Here is a 16,345-nt window from a genome sequence, read left to right on the forward strand (position 1 = left end):
TCATGTTAAATGACATCTAGAAAGTCAAGCTTATGTTCAAATTTGGCAGGCTATTATAAGTACTAAGTGGTTCTCATCTTATCTAAGGCTCTGAATATACTCTAATAGCTTATGTTTGATAGGTTCTGGGCAATGTCATTATAAATCATCTAATGCATGATTGTGAGTTATAACAGCATTAACAATACACTATCTAATAAACTGCCTTGACTGCAGTGCTTGATGTCCTCATCATGCTGGACTATGAACCTTGCTGTGAAGCATTAGATTGGCACCAGGCTTTTTAGTTACTAGCCATATATGAACTGCATTCTCTATGCCATCTCATTGTGGCTATCTCCATGCTAGTTACCCTTCAGAACCTATTCTGGTAGCTGCTATCCAATCAATGAATCTTACTTAGATAAATGATATTGACAGAAATGTCATACTAATAATTCTGATGAGGGGTCTTAACATTAGCCTGATAGACCTTAGATAATGTAGTGAACTTGTTGTGAGGCCCCTGCTTATACAAGCTTATATGCATGCTATCAAAGTTAATTATACTAATGATAGGCTGACAAATTTTAGCAAGGGTTGTCACCTTGTGACCTTCATCAAAGAATTCTTTGTTAAAGAGTATACCACTGGTGTTCTTCAGTGTATGCCCAACAACATCAAGAGTACCACAAAATTTGAGCAAGCATATCACAATGCATTTCTCATCAGTAAAATATCACATTCCTTAATTTAACTGTATCAGAACTTGTTTTACTTGGCTTGATGCCTAAGTTCATCAAGATGTTCAAGTTTTTTATTTGACTTAGAGCACAACTTGAATGTCTTACCACCAAGACAACTTAAGAGCCAACAAGTATTTTTAAGACAATTTTAAACCTGAAGTATTTCAAGGTAAAGACATATACATATGCGATGTAATATGTTCAACCCAAAAGAAAGAAAAGTGTAGCAAAGATCCAGGAAATGCACTGATAAACCCTGATATAGGGCTATAAAAGGCAACTTAAGCATGAGAAAAGCACAAAGTGTATGTGCAAGAAAGTAGCACTAAGGATGTATGAAGCATGGGAAAGTAGTGCACAAGGTGTACAAGTATATAAGAGACTGCTGAAAGATATAAAGATATGAACTGAGATGGTGAAAGATGACAAGAGACAACAAGATAACAATAATAGATATAATACTTTAAACAAATAGCTCTATTGCTACTGGCTACCAACTGCAACTAGGGCCTACAATAATGCATAGATGATGGTAAAAAGTAAAAGTTGTAAAATATAAACCAGGTGATATGTAAGTTACAATGAGTACCTTCCTAGGGCTTGAGGCTAAAGAAGAAGCCCTAAAGGTATGTAAGTGAGGTAAAGTAAGGGTCCATGATGAATGGATAAGTAAATAATTATCATAGCCTAATATAAAAATAAATAAATAGGGATGCACCAAGGAACTGGTTGAATAATGAATGGATGCTTCTAAGTGATGGGCAACATAAGATGATGAGTGCAAGAAAAATGTGAGTTAAAATATGGGCCATATGAACCTGTAGAGGCATGATTTTCTAGATTGGAGATCATAGTGCACATTTAGTTTTGCATTTTGACTCATATGCCACTCCCTATCACTTCTTGAAAATGGTGTTTTATTGATGTCCTTGACAAGTCTCCAACATTTTTGTAAATCTATATATAGATAGTAACTTTGTCCTAGTCTGTCATATCTCACTTTTCCAGAACTATTCTCTGCCTTAGATCTCTGGATTATTTCCATTTAATTTCCAGATCTGAACTTAACCTTGTTTCTATCTCCATTTAGACTTCCCCTCCTTTGACTCTCCAGTTGTATCCTCATCTGTCCACTTAGTGGATCCACCATCTGTTTTCAATTTCAATTTCATTTTGCTATGGTCTGTTATACTTACTAATAAGCTTAACATATGCTTCATATATAGCCTTGGACTCTGCTGCTGCAGTATATAAACTCCTGTAACTCTTTGTACTATCTCAGTTCAAATATTAACTTAGTTCTTGCTCATCCTTTCTCTGGACTTTGATTCATCTCAGTATCTCTGTTCACTTCACTCCAGGATCTTAGTCCAAATTCCATGTCTCAAGGATTGACTTCTAAGGACTCCAATACTAGCTCTACCTAGTGCAATCCACCTTTGTTTGTTTTTACTCCAGACTTCATCTATAGTAGCCTTTGTAACTCTTCTCAGTGTTACGAACTAGGATGGTTCAGACGTATGGCTACTCGATAAGAGTAATCGGCCAAGGTCGTTTCAAGGCTTCGGCGTATACCGAAGTTCAATGGTTCACTAAGACAAGACAAGGAGAGTGTCCTCGACTTGAATCACGTTCAATACGACTTAAGATTGGAGGTCTTAAGCGAAGGAAGTTCCAGGTAAAACCTAGTAAGATTAAAGTAAAGAACTACTTAGTACAAAGTGGGTTTATATAGGGAACTGGTAACAGCTTTAGGGCCGGTATGATGAAGTCATAAGGATGAGTCAGAGATAAGACGAGTCAGAGATAAGACGGAGTTAGAGATAACAAGAATAGATCATCTAGCGACGGCAAGATGCGATCGTGATGTAATACAATGGTGCAAGAGAAGGAAAATGAATAGGGGCGTACTTGACTGTAACACTCAGATCCTCAGAGTTACACTTGGGTAGTCCTCCAACCTATCAGACATCCACTAAAGCTCTGCCTAGCACACTATTAGACTCTACTGGATATTACCCTTAGTCCTTGGAAATTAAGGACATGTACTCAGGTAAGGGGCACAGCACATGAACTAAGGCCAAGCCCTTTAGATCCAACCTTTGAGCACATTTTTAACATAGTCATCAACAATATTATAATCATTGACTCATGCTACAGTGTACAAAGAAGGTTTTCAATGCCTTAGGTAACCCCAACATACAATGACTACTACACTATGAAAATGAACACAATCAAACTGAAAGTAGTGTAAATCTACATGTTTTCATATATAGTTTAATCCCTGCTGGCCAGAATTTTGAAAAAAGAAAAAAAAAATTGTTACAAGAATTGGAAACATTATGAGAAAAACTATATTTGAAGGCCCAGGAGGCATACCTTGTGATCATAAATGATACTACAATACTATGAGAGGTCATTCTGCACCCCTGTAGCATTACTAATGCATGCAAGGACTTCAGCCATCACTCCAATACATTAATGAGACTTGTACTTCTTCACAGTGAACACAGCTTATTGTGCATCAAGTCCTTTTCTAATTTAAGAGTTCAACAAATATATTATTTCACTGGAATGCAGTAGCACTGTCTTACTAGGATGTGAAAATCAATACAATCAGCAAATTTCACTTTCCTCCATAGTCAATGGTTCAGACAAATACCAATGGTTGATAATGTAGTCATTCATGGGGGTGCAATTAAGATGGGTTCTCCTTGAGCAAATTTACCAATGACTAAAAAGGGATAAGATAGTAGGTAATCTCAGGAACAGTATCTGTTAACTGGCTTGATGCAGTGATTAGGGTACTCAAGAGTGGACTAGTGATAGACAAGTGGGAGCAAGCCCCCCATGAAAAGGGCTATGTCCAGCATAGGGTCTTCAACCCTAAATGAACAGTAAATATAATTCAAAAAAAAAGGAGAGTAGAGTAATATGGACTTACAGAATTACAGAATTAGCCAAATCAATAACTGGCATGATGCAGTGCTACAATACTACAAATAAGAGAGTGACAGTATGGGGTGAGTCAGAATGAAATCTCTTGGATACCCCTTATTCTCACAATCAGGGGAGAACAAACTAAGAGTTGGATACAATCAAATCAATCAAATATATGGCTTCAAAACCAATCTTTCTGCTGCTCAGGCACTCACGTTGAGTTTGAGGCAGGATCAGAACAGAGTACATTTCCATAATATAGTCTTAAAGTAGGCCAAGCTCTTAATATTGTTGACTAAAGTATAGGTCTTATTTTTTATCCTCAATCATTAAAATACATGAATTCTCCCCACAGAATTGATTTCCTGTATTGTAAAGAGAATGAAGTGGAACTACACTAGATGACCAATAACCATGTACAGTTGTCTATCCCATAACATATAACATCAGGACCCACCTCACACCTATACATTATCAAAGTTATACAGAAGGACCGATGTCACACATTGTGACTGAATGTGACGAACACATGTGACACTGCTCAACAGTGTCGAAAATCTAAGGTACTAGAGTACATATCTACTTAAAAAATGAATCTAACGTTGTCTGCCTCGCATGGAGTAGCTCCTCGCGTTGTAATTGGGCATGGAAATGACGGATTTGCTTTAACAAATCAAGCGTGTGTGTTGAGTCCTGAGAATGTCCATGCTGAAGGCATGCTCCTTCGAGCCTCTGACATACTTCTACACGGGAAACCTCTGGGGCCGCATCATGATCTTCTTCCGAGTCGTCATCAGAATCAGCTTCAATCACCTCACCCTGTTTCTCAGCAATCTCTCGACTGACTGCAACAACAATGACCATGTCCCCACCATTCAAGTCAAACCCAAGGGAATCCCCAATTTGTTTTTCCTCAGCCGGCTCGAGCAGCTCGTATAAGGATAGTGGTTTACCAAAAATGCGTACATAGGGTTTTCATATGATGTGTGGACAATCGCTGGCACTGACAATGGTCCCCACCACCAAAAGTGCCGTCTGATAATGTCTAATAGGCATGCAAGGTCAATACATTATACAATATACATTATGCATCAATTTTCTCACTGTCCCACAGTGGGACCATTGAAAACTCGATACAGTATTGAAAATATACACTAAGGGTGTATACATTATGGCATAGACAACTGTACTTGTAATTTGTTATAGCTCAGGGACAACCTTCAGATGGTCCATACATTGTGGGAAACAGTGCCAAAAGAGTGGAGGGAATAAGCTAATATTCACTCAATTATTCACACATATATTAAGGGGGTCTTTAAAGAAGGGAATTTTTATTCTCAAAGGGGAAATTAGGCCCCTTTATATACTACTTTATGTGTGGCTATGCAATTACTTATTATAGAAAGATGAATCATTATGACTCAACTGACTTGGAGGAAGACTGCTGCATGAAGCATGTGCTATTGTGATACTGAGCTTTGCCAAGTTCATTTTTTGCTTGGTCAAGGTATGTCTCCAATTACAGTGCCTCATGGGCCACAAAGGTCAGGACAGTTGGGCAAGTTAGGATATATAAGTTTGCTTTTTTTGGTAAAATTTGAAACATCCCTCCAAAAAACCCTGAAATTGGTAAAAACAGCATATTTTAGCCATGTTCATTCCTAAAAATGTCTGTGGAGTTGCAGTAATGCATTTTGGATGCTGTACAGAGGCACTATTTTTGTGCTTCTTACACTGTAGCTATAGACCCTAGAGATTGTTGAACATTCAAACTTTTATTCACATATGTGAGAAAACATTGAGGCCCTGCTCGGCAATCAAGTCTGGTTTGTTTTTCGCTGGTTACATGCCAAAATTACGACTGATCGAATTAAACACTGGTTCCCATCAAAATGTCCAATTTAACCTGACCAGCGTGTGTGCTCAACAAAAAAGTTTGATTTTGATGGTTTAGATTGTGTATCTGCTTGTACTTATCTGTAGCCTCTGTCTAATTTATGAACTCGTCCCTTTCTTTCTGATGTCACCTACTACCACAGAAAATGACAAGGAAAACACTGATCCCCTTGCCGAATCTGACTGTGACTCCCAAAGTCCTGAAGACCAAATCAAAGGTGCTGAGTGCAAGCACAAAGACTGTTTGGAAGTCCAATGATGATGCTGTGTTGATTGCAACACTTCTCAAGGAACAGGAGGAGGGTCGTCAATCTGACTCGGGATTCTAACCAAAGTCATTTGTTGCTTGTGCCGAAGCACTCCAAGGGAGCAGAAAGACGAGTGGAGGGGTTGCAAAGACATCTGGCTCATGCCATGACTATTGGGGAAAGGTATGTCTTGTATTTTATTCAAAACACATTCTGACCGTGTGCTCTCAGCTTAAAAAAGACTTCGCCATCATCAAAAAACTCAGGGAACAGTCCGTATTGTCGATTGTCCTCAATCTCAAGTGCGAGCGGGGTATTTGCATCAGGGAGTTGTACATAGGCATTATAGAGATTATCAGATGTAAGGAGGTTGAGAATGCAATGGATGGCCATGATAGTAGACATTAGTTTTAAGGGCTTGAAATACATGTTTGTTCATTCTCATTGCATCATAAGAGTGTTGGGGGTGGCCAACCAGAAGCTCGTTCAACCATTGTTGGCCAGTGAGCTTCGAGGTGTTTTTTGGTGTTTTGTTGTAGCAGACGGAGAATTAGTGTTGGGTAAGTGAAGCAGCAGTGAGTGCGAGAGCAATGACAGCAGCTGCCCTTTTTTCTTGGCTTTAGAGCCTGCAAGGTGAGTGTTGATTAACATAAGTACAGTACTCTACTATAACGAACCTGCTGCCTGGTTTGGCAGATTTCGATGGTCTAATTTTCCCTCGCATCAATCGGACCTGACCAGCGAAAACAAACCGGACTCGATTGCCGAGCGGGGCCTGAATGATTTTCTACATTTACTAAATCTGCTCAAATTATCACTAATAATACAAGGGTTTTTTTCTGATGTAGCAAAAAATACAGAATACAGTACAAGGATAAAAAATAAATCAAGGTGCTGCAGGTGCCCTAAAGAAGTCCAAAGCACTCCAATTGCTTTTCGTGCCAAAGGCACATGGATTCATATACATGCCTGACCCGAACATAGTATAGATGGCCAAATACATGTCATCACAACAACACACATAGTATCCTCTACTACGTAGGTTACCAACGGACATTTGAGCTTTATAGGTATTGGATCATCAGACATTAGTGCTATTAGTCCTACGTTCACCCGGAATATGTCACCTGGAATGCCCAGGCGTAATCTACCTGGTCGACTTGATCCTGAGGCACTACGATGGTCAAGACACCCGATTCATTAATGTTCCACTCAAGGCTCTGCGGATTCATTGATGGTCCCAGCAGCACGACATTGTCTCCCTTCTGAATTGGTAGCGCTACGCCACCCGCATCCACCGTGACTTGCCCATCGCTCGGCTTGTTGAATGCGATGACGCAAAATGTTTTTGGCGTGGTGAGGAACCTGAATGATCCCGTCGGATCTTCGGACGCTTGATACCAGTAATCCTGATGGACACACGTTTCATCTAACGAAAGGAGTACCAGAGGGGTGTTCACGACCTACCGTTGCATAGACACAGTCACCTGCATACTTCAGCCATTTGCCGGCAGCGAGGAGGTTGTCTGCCATCGGTGCAATGATGTCGCCCTCCGCGGTGGGACCGACATCGAGTAAACTGGGAAATGAAATAAAACAACTAGTAAGGCGATGGATGATATTCCTCACTAGTTTCCATTCTTGCTCACAACATCGACTAGTGTTTGGATGATGGTCGTTCCATTCTTGTACTCACTCGCATTGGTGGCAGTATTCAGACCGTAGCTATTCGGGTCCATCCCTTCGCTCGTCTCCCAGCTGTAAGTGGACAGGGAACCGAAGGTCGCATACTCCGGTGTGTCAAAGTCCGGGGCCGCACCACAACCTTGAGTGGGTATTGCATCAAATATGCTCAACAGTTCGCAAAAAACTTACGATCATTCAGAGTAACCTGGTAGCCATTCTGCATCGCCTTGTTATAGAATTGTGCAGCAAAATCCAACGTCTTGTTGGGGCCTCCAACATCACACCACTAGCCCCCGTCAGCGCATGCTGAGAAGTCAGTCTAACAACGAGCTTACCATGATTTCCGTGTCATAGTCCAGCGCCAAAGACAGCATCTGGGGGTATTGCAAATCCTCGATATAGTCGCTTATATTCAATATTCCAGTATAAGGCTCCAGCTCAGACGCATTGAATGCATTGTGCGCCAAGCCTCCTGGCCATGAACTAAACCCATACTTGGAGTAGTCTGGATTGAACCTGCAGGAGATCAGAAACAGGAGCCATACTCGCGGTATCAACACTCTTACCATTCCGAAAGTGAGTAGTATGTTCCGCGATGAATGTCGGGATAATCCGATTTGGCGGTGTCCATGAGTTCTTTGACAAAGTCACGGTGTGGGTTAAGGTGTACACTACTTCTGTGTGTGGTATTTTTCGTGTCAAACAGTCCATAACCGTCGTGATGTTTCTGAAATGCGGCACGGTCAGACTGGATAAACAAACACTAAAGAACAGTTCGCACAGTAACGAGAACAAAGTACTTCGCCCCAGCTTCGGTGAACAGATCTAACCAAGCACTTGGATTCCAGGTAGACGCCGTGAAGTTAGCGATGAAGTCATCGTATACGACATCCTGCAGTCCACAGTCATGGTCGTTAATGCTAACTAAAAGCTCATTATGCTTACCTTCCCATAAGTGTCCAGGTGATGTACCCACGTCGGCGAGTTGGAGTTCGGAGGATTATGGAGATTCCAGCTGCTCTTGTGTTAGAATGACCCGCCGCGTATGACGTGGAACCTCCTTACTCATACCACTCCGCATATGAATTAGGCGGGCCCTATGTAAAATGCATCAACCAACGTGAACGCCACCAAAAGCACGAACATACTTACCCAAGCTGGAACACTGTAGATACCCCAGTGAATGCTGCAAATGCATGAGTCTACGGATCATTTGAATCCTCAGGAATCATCTGGTACTTACAATATTCCATACTTCGCCTGGTTCCACCAAGTGGGCGTCTCATGTGTGCTCAGCACATCAGCGTCCGCTGTCCATTCGGTCCGCAGCGGGACGATGGGCCAGCCCACGGAAGTCCCAACGATATTCCCAATTTCATCTTTGATCGTGACTGTCGCATTTCCCGTCCCGTCGTTGTTGAGAACAAGGACATCCACACGAGCCTGGTCTGCGGGAACCAGGCGATACACGAGGCCAGGCGTGACTGTGGAGACCCCCTCGCCTGCTACTGAGATCTCATACTGCGAGTTTATGGATGCGTTCGAGGAGGTTGCGTAACTCCCTGGGAGTATATTCGCAAGGGTGATGGCGACGGCTTGAGCTCGCTGCCCGTTGACGTCCTCCCACCTCATGCTGAACTGGGCACTACGAACAGAGAGCTGGGGCACCAGAAGACCACTGGAGGATTCAAAGAAGGTGTCATAGAGAGTGCGAATACATGGAGTCTGTTCGAAGTAGAAGATGTGTCTGGGAGTGTGATGCTCTGAAGCGGTGCACGAGATGGTACAGATAGCGATATTTGGAATATGTGGCTGGAATTCCAGTTCTTGTTGGATGAATATTCTTCGAAATGATATGGTCTGTTATAGGTCAATGGTCAGTATGAGTTGACAAAGACGATGCACGTTTTTTACGTTCGAATTTCTCCCCAGTCGGCATTAGGCCATTTCCACCAGCCTTTCCCGGTGACTAAAGGCTAGCCATGAGCTGGCAGAGTCCGCGCGGGAGTTGAGAGAAACTAACATTGCAAGTACTTAACTGAGTTATCCGCGTAGTTCAGATTGAACGTTCCACTTAATCTACCTACGAATTCAAATAGACGTGTCAGAGGATGCAGACAGTTGACTGCACTTCCTACCCAAATCATCCCCTGCATATACGATATGCAACTCATGAACATGAGTTGTGTTCGAGAGTTTCACAACTTGTCCTTCAGCAATGACATTGTCTTGGCTTTGTCCCCAAGTCGATGGTAGGTCATACTGAAGATTGTTGAGTGAATAGACAACACCTTATCACGATCCCCACCTTGATTCCATTATGCAACCATGGACCCTCAGGTAGGTACTCTGCTGCATACGTAGCGCCATTCCCATCGAAGTTGCCGGTGGTGCCATCTAGCGAAGCAGCTTGGTTATTGAATAGATCGCTTAGTGGAATGACAGCAGATGGAAATGTGACGAGAGATGACTTCACAGTGCAAAAATAGGAGAACAAAGCCCCGCACAGTAATGGCACGCCAAAGACTCTCATAGCGTCCTCGAAGGGGGGCTGCTCCACAAGGATGCATGCCTTTCTACCCACGGCTAGGCAAAATATCGGCGTTATGTCGTTCACACAAACAATATCCGTCTGACCATAGTCACAGTGTTCATCTTCGTGGCATGTGCTTCCTCCGTACGTTATGGGGGTCAATGAGAAGTTTATCCGATTATCGTGGTTTATTTTGAAGTCATGTACACTACACCCTGAAATGATGCGGAGAAGAGGATAATGACGTTCAACGTGGATGTCCTCGTTTCGATTACGCTGTTAGAAAGGCTTGTCGTGCGAAATGCGGCAGTAAGCCTTCGAAGTTCAACTCAAGCCACCAACTGATCGAGATATCTCAGGAATGGCTGGAGAAATCAAGTATGATAAATCAGGCGGGAGAAGCATATCACTGAAATTTCACCATTAATTGCGTTCTGGTCACCAGCCCCGAATTCTAGCAGATCTAACGTCGCGTTGCACCGTGATAGACGACGGCTTAGGAATTAGTCAGAGGGCTAGGAGACTCGGAAAGAGTCATGAATGCATTGGGTTCTGCAGTGGTTCACTAAGATGTCATTCTGCAAGACAACCTAGCGAACCGCACCGACTTGTCAGTTCGAAAAGTGCACGTGATATTTATCATCATCATCAACCGCGAGTCTCCGACTGCTACTAAGTACTACTAGTGCCTCTATTTCTGAGTAGTCCTGTCAGAATTACAAACGCATCAGCCGTCAAAACAGGCAGCGCTTCATCAATCGTTCCCTCACGTTGATGGAATCCATCGACGAGGCGCTGCTTGTTTCAAAGCTATCCTGACGATCGAGATCCCCGTGGAGCTGTCTTTTTCATGCCTTGCGTGGATCAGTATCAAAGCCGAAGAGAGGTATAATTGGGGTACTACCTCAGGGGTTACGCTTTTCGAGCAGCCTATGGATCGATAAGTGAGCTTGAAGCATCAAGTGTTGATTCGGTTGATCGCGATCAGGAGCTTAAGGTCACATTTAGTTCGGGTCACCGCTTCAGATGACAAGGATGCTGACTTACGAACAATAATATTTCATCTTGATATCTCCATGGCTATTGGTAGTTTGGAGGCTCACTAGCGCTCACTAGTCATCAGCAATTAGTCAGAATCGGTCAGCAATACCCCAGCCATGATCCTAGAAAGTCCTAGAAGCGCTCAATTACCGACATTGCCTGGCGATCCCCGCGCTTCTCCACGACAACGAACAGTAAGAGTGCTAGTGAGCTTCGATCGCGCCTTGGTCACTATGGCGTATGACACTAAGCTGTCACCCAACATTAGTCGTACAAGCCGCTGATGTCGCACAATTGGGGAGTGAGTGGCCATGGAGGAACATCCAAGAATATCTGGATTACCATACTTGTCGCCTGCTGCTTTGTGTTTGCGAGTTTGCTAGCCCCGCATAGCAGTCACTGACACTTACCGGGTTTAAGGCTAGGCCTGATCAATGTGCACTGCTAGGCAGCTAGTACTTTTATGCTCCTCCTTGATGAGCTTTGCAAAGGCAAGACTTGCACCGAGTGACGAATCCTTTCCTGAATTGGCGTTGTGAATGCGAAAACAAATATCAGGTTGCTCAGCACTGTACATGTGATCTTATCGTAATCATTGATGTGACAGATTCCTGTAGGTATAAATGATCATGCATTCATCGATACCCATCACCCAACTGGAACACCTTCCATCATATACCACCATCACCCCAAGCTGTAATATCTGACACAATGGTTAAATTGTACGGTTTCTCCGGTTCGACATGCACGCGCCTTGTCGCTCTCATCTGCAAGGAGAAGGATATCCCATATGAATTGACCAGTGTCAACTTGGCCAAAGGCGAACAGAAGAACCCGTCTTTCGTGGCGGTTCAGCCATTCGGACAGGTTCCATACATCGTGAGTCAACTCGTGATCAGATCTATATCATTCGCTGAGTTGCGCCCCCAAAGGATGATGACGGGTTCATTCTATACGAGTCCCGCGCGATCGCAAGATACCTCATCAAGAAATACCCTAACCAGGGCAGTCCCTTGATTCCCAGCGACCCCAAGGCTGAGGCCTTGTTTGAACAAGCAGCTTCCATCGAAACGTTCAACTTCACCGCCTTTGTGTCAGGAATTGTCGCTGAAAAAGTGTTCAAGCCGTGAGTAGTTCTCTTTCTCGATCCAAGATAGCTTATAAATGTTTTTCAAGGCGCCGTGGTTTGCAACCAAATGAGGAGCGTGTCCAGGAGCTGTTGGCCAGTCTCAAGCCCAAGTTGGATGCGTATGACTTGATCCTTAGCAAACAGAAGTACCTTGCTGGTGACGTGCGTCTAGTTTATTTCTTAACTTTTACTCTGGCTATGAACTAACAGCATCTGTTGGATATTTAGTCTGTCACGCTCGCCGATTTGGCGCATCTTGCCATATGGCACTGCGTTTTACGGACCCGCTGGCTTTGCTGAGGTGTTTGACAGCAGGCCTAACCTTTCCAGGTAAGAGTTGAGATGACAGCTGCCATGGATATGATTTAATCGTTTGCTGCGCAGGTGGTGGAAGGACATCTCTAGCAGGCCTGCTTGGCTCGCCGTGAAGGATGGTGCGTGAGGTCTTGTTCAATAGGTCAAGGAAACGTCTGGAAAGCAGTGCAGTGTCGTTGTACTATGTAATACCAATAGAACTCCAGTTTGATTTGTTCGTCGCAAGCAAAACGATAACTATGCTACTTGTGTTGTGGTGAGGACCGTGCAGAGCAAAATTTAAATCTGGGGATCTCATCATCTACTCAACGTAGACCAAGTCGTACTTCACTGGAAACTCAAGACCCGGCGAAATTTACGCGCGGCATCGCCCGTTCAAGGAGGAGTTGTTCGACCAGCTTGCTGAGTGCTAATTAGGTATGGTATTTGAACTGATAAAGAGAAAGAACATACATGTTTGCCTTTTGCATATGGAACTTCAACAACTGCGGCGCTGTGCCCTTGCAACTCAATGCCTTCAATCACCACTTTGTCCGCGCCATTTCAAAATGGTTCAAGCCCAGTCGAGAGGGAAGGACGGTAACGTATCATGGGCTACTGGTGGAGCTGCGGTTGCGGTGGAATAGACGGCTGAGAAGTGTGCTTAGTTGCGGTTCTGAAGAAGAGTACTTGGGGGCGGCTTCATGGGGAGGACTAAGAATACTGACTCAGGTGAGGAAAACAAAATCGAAGAGAAAATGATGACGTACAACGATCTAGTGGGACTCGATGGTAGCCGATTATACCAACAACCTCGGGCTCAAGCTTGTCGGATTCATTGTGCTTGTGCATTTATGAGTGGAAATCTCTCCGCACGTTAACTGAAGTATTCATGTCGAGCCGCAAGTAATGCTTTGAATCCTTCGATTGCAATTTTACCCTTACTAGATGGACACAGCTACAGTAAGTCCTTGGCACTTCTCATCTACTGAGAATCTGAGATAGGTCGTAGGCGAATGTTGGGTGAATACGAGCTTACAAGACACTCACTGGCAGGCTAGTACCGCGTGTTAATAATGCTGTGCACCTCCAGGCTCGAGCGTCTGTCTGTACAGCCTCTCAGCGTTTGCACGTGCTCGACCAAATCTCTCGCCAAGATCCCTGGCAAGCAGTTCATGCCTCAAGGCCTCATACGTCGGGCTAGCCTATAAGTCTTCCTAGCAACGCATTTGCTGTAGAGGCCTCTGAATCTAATCCGACAGTTCTGTCGTCCGCGCCCCAGATGCTCAGCGCTCAGCAGGCTTCGATCTGATGTGATTGCTGATTCTTTCTGCCATCAAGGCCAAGCGCTCATCCGACTCGGAAGTGGCTGGGACGCGCGTTCACCATCAATCATTGTGGTGCTGTCCTTCCATAACAGAAGCACATCCAGACAACATCACATGTGCTTCCGCGGGATGCCTACTTACACGTCATAGTTTGCGCTCAGCACTGCATCATGGTTTTTGGTTTGTTGCAGTTTCATTGGATCTTCCCCTTCCCTAACGCTCCACTGTCATGGCCAAGTTACCATAGCACTTTCACTTGAAGTAGACTAACAAACGTTCGTTTGTCTTTGTCTCCACAATGCAACCGTGACGGATCCGGAATCGGAGGGAGGGGAAATTGCCGGTTCTTCTGAATGCACGCTTCAACTATTACGTCGGACACCGCACTGGTACTGGCAGTCACTTGTCGGGCCTGGCCTCGTCGGTCTACCCTTGGTCCGATGATACATATCTCGATATTATAGGTTGCAGGCTTACACTGAAATCAGATCCCTCCACCATGCCGATTACTTCGGTACACCAATTGGCTCCTTCCATACGTTATAACACGTACGCGAGACATGACATAGATACCAAACTGTTCGTTATTTCGCTAATGACGCGTGCTTACAGTTGCCCCTTTGATAGACAGGATATTCGTCTAGGTCCGTGTGCTGTAGCTACAGCTAGTTGTTTCGTCCACTGTACCTTGGGATCTCAGCTGCTGTTAGTGAACTTTCGAGGGACATGCCAGTCGGGTGGCTGTTAACCGCATCCCCAATCAACGGATCAAAAATTGATATACCCGAGTGCCACGAAGGCCTTCCAACATAAACGCCCGTCATATACAGAGTTCACTTCAGAAAACCCTCCAATGCGAAAAAAGATTTAGTAACCGGGTTACTTGTCATGATCCGGTCTGGTATAGCAACATTGGCATACTGACCAGAAGTGATTATCATCCTTTCAACTTACCTGTTTGAAGGTTGCAACGACATAGCGCGTGACTAACCTATGCCTTCCACCACCATTGTAGCGGAATTACACAAACCCAAGAGTCCAGTGGAAATCTGGCGATTGCAGCCAACACCCGTGCCTCTTGTCGAGCTGCGGTGGGTAACAGCGCCAGAGATGAAGTAAGTTAAAAGCCATGAAAGCGACTCATCTGAAGAACCCAGAAGACACACAAACCAACTCCTCTGATCTAATATGAACACAGATCGGTTAGTGGTGACATTACCTGCCATTTCTTTATAGCTCACCGTTCTTATTTCAGTTCGTCTGAATTTCCCATGGTCTATGATATGCTCCTGGAGCATAATGGGGCGAACCCCATCCTGATTGACCAGGATACCCTGCGCGACCATACCGACGAAGTCACATTGCACCAATGTAACTGGGACGGCTGCACGATGCACATTGCTGTCGACCACAAGCAGATCTCCAAACATCTCCAGCATTATCATGGTATCAACACCAGCGCTACGAGTGAGGACACGCAGCAGATCTCCTGTCTTTGGACGGGTTGTCTCGATGCCCGCATGAAACCAGGGAACATCCCACGTCATATACTTTCACACCTTGGAGTACGGCGGATTTGTTCGATATGCGGGGCTTCACTCTCGCGGGATGATGCCTTTCGAAGACATACTCTTGAAAGACCGGGCTGCCAGTATGCGAAAGCTGTTGTAAAGTATGGAGATAAATCACTGGTAATTGACACAGCGTACATTGATGGGGGTTTTTCGCTCAGCCAAAATGTAATCTGCATCCCCTGATGTCTCTTAGATTGATGTAGTCCTCTGGCGTTATCTTACAGTAGCATCCCTATCGTTTTGCGTTCCAACCTTATATGCATCCTCTTATATATAGTTCCTGTCCGTCATCAGTAATTGTCCTATCGTATACTCATACTTAATTGATCCTAATGTACTGTCTTGAATTCTCCTTGGATTTTGTCGTGGTGTCGACTGTTGAGTTATTTGATAGTCTGTGCATCAAGGTACTAAAATGATTCCGGTCACATTCAATCACCTACCTTTGGTTACATGAGTTGACAAGGTTCGGATCTGACGCTCATAAAGTTGTTTTACTTGCTTCGACATGGCAGTGTGCTGGAGGGACAAAGGCATAGGTTCACCAGTCCTAGTATGTAAATGCTAAAGTAACAAAAACAGGAACACGGCCGGCGGTACGGTACTGTCCTCGTTAATGTCACAATATGCTGTGTGTGACGGGGAAATCATGGTGATGACAGGCCACGGCGTTTGGCACGACTTCCGTGAGTACCAGTGCAGGTATTCATATATGCGTACCTGGCTGCATTATTTCCCGAGCTTTGAGTGTATTGGTCGACATTTTTTGACCGTGTCTCTGAAGTACGGAGGTGAAACTAAAGAACAAGTCTATGTAGACAAAATACAACGAGAAAGAGCCGAATCTCATTTTGGATGCCTAGTAAATCACCACATACACGTTTGTCCTTTGTATATGGAACTTCAACTGTGGGGCTGTGTCCTTGCAACTCGATGCCTTCACCACTTCAC

The 16,345-nt window shown here is 44.2% G+C and overlaps 4 protein-coding genes across 4 annotated transcripts; 2 read left to right on the forward strand and 2 right to left on the reverse strand.

The window, feature by feature from the left end:
- Positions 1 to 3,544: 3,544 nt before the first annotated feature.
- On the reverse strand, positions 3,545 to 4,835 carry DFJ58DRAFT_848109 (uncharacterized protein; the record flags this gene model as incomplete). Its single annotated transcript, XM_041393578.1, has 10 exons — positions 3,545 to 3,611; positions 3,670 to 3,697; positions 3,790 to 3,806; positions 3,881 to 3,960; positions 4,004 to 4,030; positions 4,123 to 4,129; positions 4,249 to 4,328; positions 4,407 to 4,510; positions 4,674 to 4,710; positions 4,770 to 4,835. The coding sequence occupies 10 exons, from the start codon at positions 4,833 to 4,835 to the stop codon at positions 3,545 to 3,547; spliced, it is 513 nt and encodes a 170-aa protein (XP_041235677.1).
- A 1,949-nt stretch (positions 4,836 to 6,784) lies between these two features.
- On the reverse strand, positions 6,785 to 10,264 carry DFJ58DRAFT_823597 (glycoside hydrolase family 29 protein). Its single transcript, XM_041392122.1, has 17 exons — positions 10,133 to 10,264; positions 9,804 to 10,081; positions 9,634 to 9,757; positions 9,519 to 9,578; positions 9,410 to 9,464; positions 9,175 to 9,355; positions 8,739 to 9,154; positions 8,648 to 8,681; positions 8,561 to 8,592; positions 8,441 to 8,510; positions 8,277 to 8,387; positions 8,062 to 8,222; positions 7,831 to 8,011; positions 7,685 to 7,781; positions 7,439 to 7,634; positions 7,277 to 7,388; positions 6,785 to 7,218 (listed from the first exon to the last, which is right to left on the reverse strand). Exons 2-17 carry the CDS (start codon positions 10,026 to 10,028, stop codon positions 6,919 to 6,921), a joined length of 2,355 nt encoding a protein of 784 aa, XP_041235678.1. The 5' UTR covers positions 10,029 to 10,081; positions 10,133 to 10,264; the 3' UTR covers positions 6,785 to 6,918.
- A 1,415-nt stretch (positions 10,265 to 11,679) lies between these two features.
- DFJ58DRAFT_823604 (glutathione S-transferase) lies at positions 11,680 to 12,768 on the forward strand. Its single transcript, XM_041392123.1, has 6 exons — positions 11,680 to 11,948; positions 12,002 to 12,195; positions 12,246 to 12,360; positions 12,427 to 12,471; positions 12,500 to 12,528; positions 12,583 to 12,768. The coding sequence occupies exons 1-6, from the start codon at positions 11,781 to 11,783 to the stop codon at positions 12,638 to 12,640; spliced, it is 609 nt and encodes a 202-aa protein (XP_041235679.1). The 5' UTR covers positions 11,680 to 11,780; the 3' UTR covers positions 12,641 to 12,768.
- A 2,045-nt stretch (positions 12,769 to 14,813) lies between these two features.
- On the forward strand, positions 14,814 to 15,577 carry DFJ58DRAFT_736490 (uncharacterized protein; the record flags this gene model as incomplete). Its single annotated transcript, XM_041386806.1, has 2 exons — positions 14,814 to 14,935; positions 15,076 to 15,577. The coding sequence occupies 2 exons, from the start codon at positions 14,814 to 14,816 to the stop codon at positions 15,575 to 15,577; spliced, it is 624 nt and encodes a 207-aa protein (XP_041235680.1).
- Positions 15,578 to 16,345: the final 768 nt, after the last annotated feature.

This window comes from Suillus subalutaceus (genome assembly GCF_016647625.1).
Source record: "Suillus subalutaceus strain FC151 chromosome Unknown DFJ58scaffold_273, whole genome shotgun sequence".
NCBI classification, from domain to species: domain Eukaryota; kingdom Fungi; phylum Basidiomycota; class Agaricomycetes; order Boletales; family Suillaceae; genus Suillus; species Suillus subalutaceus.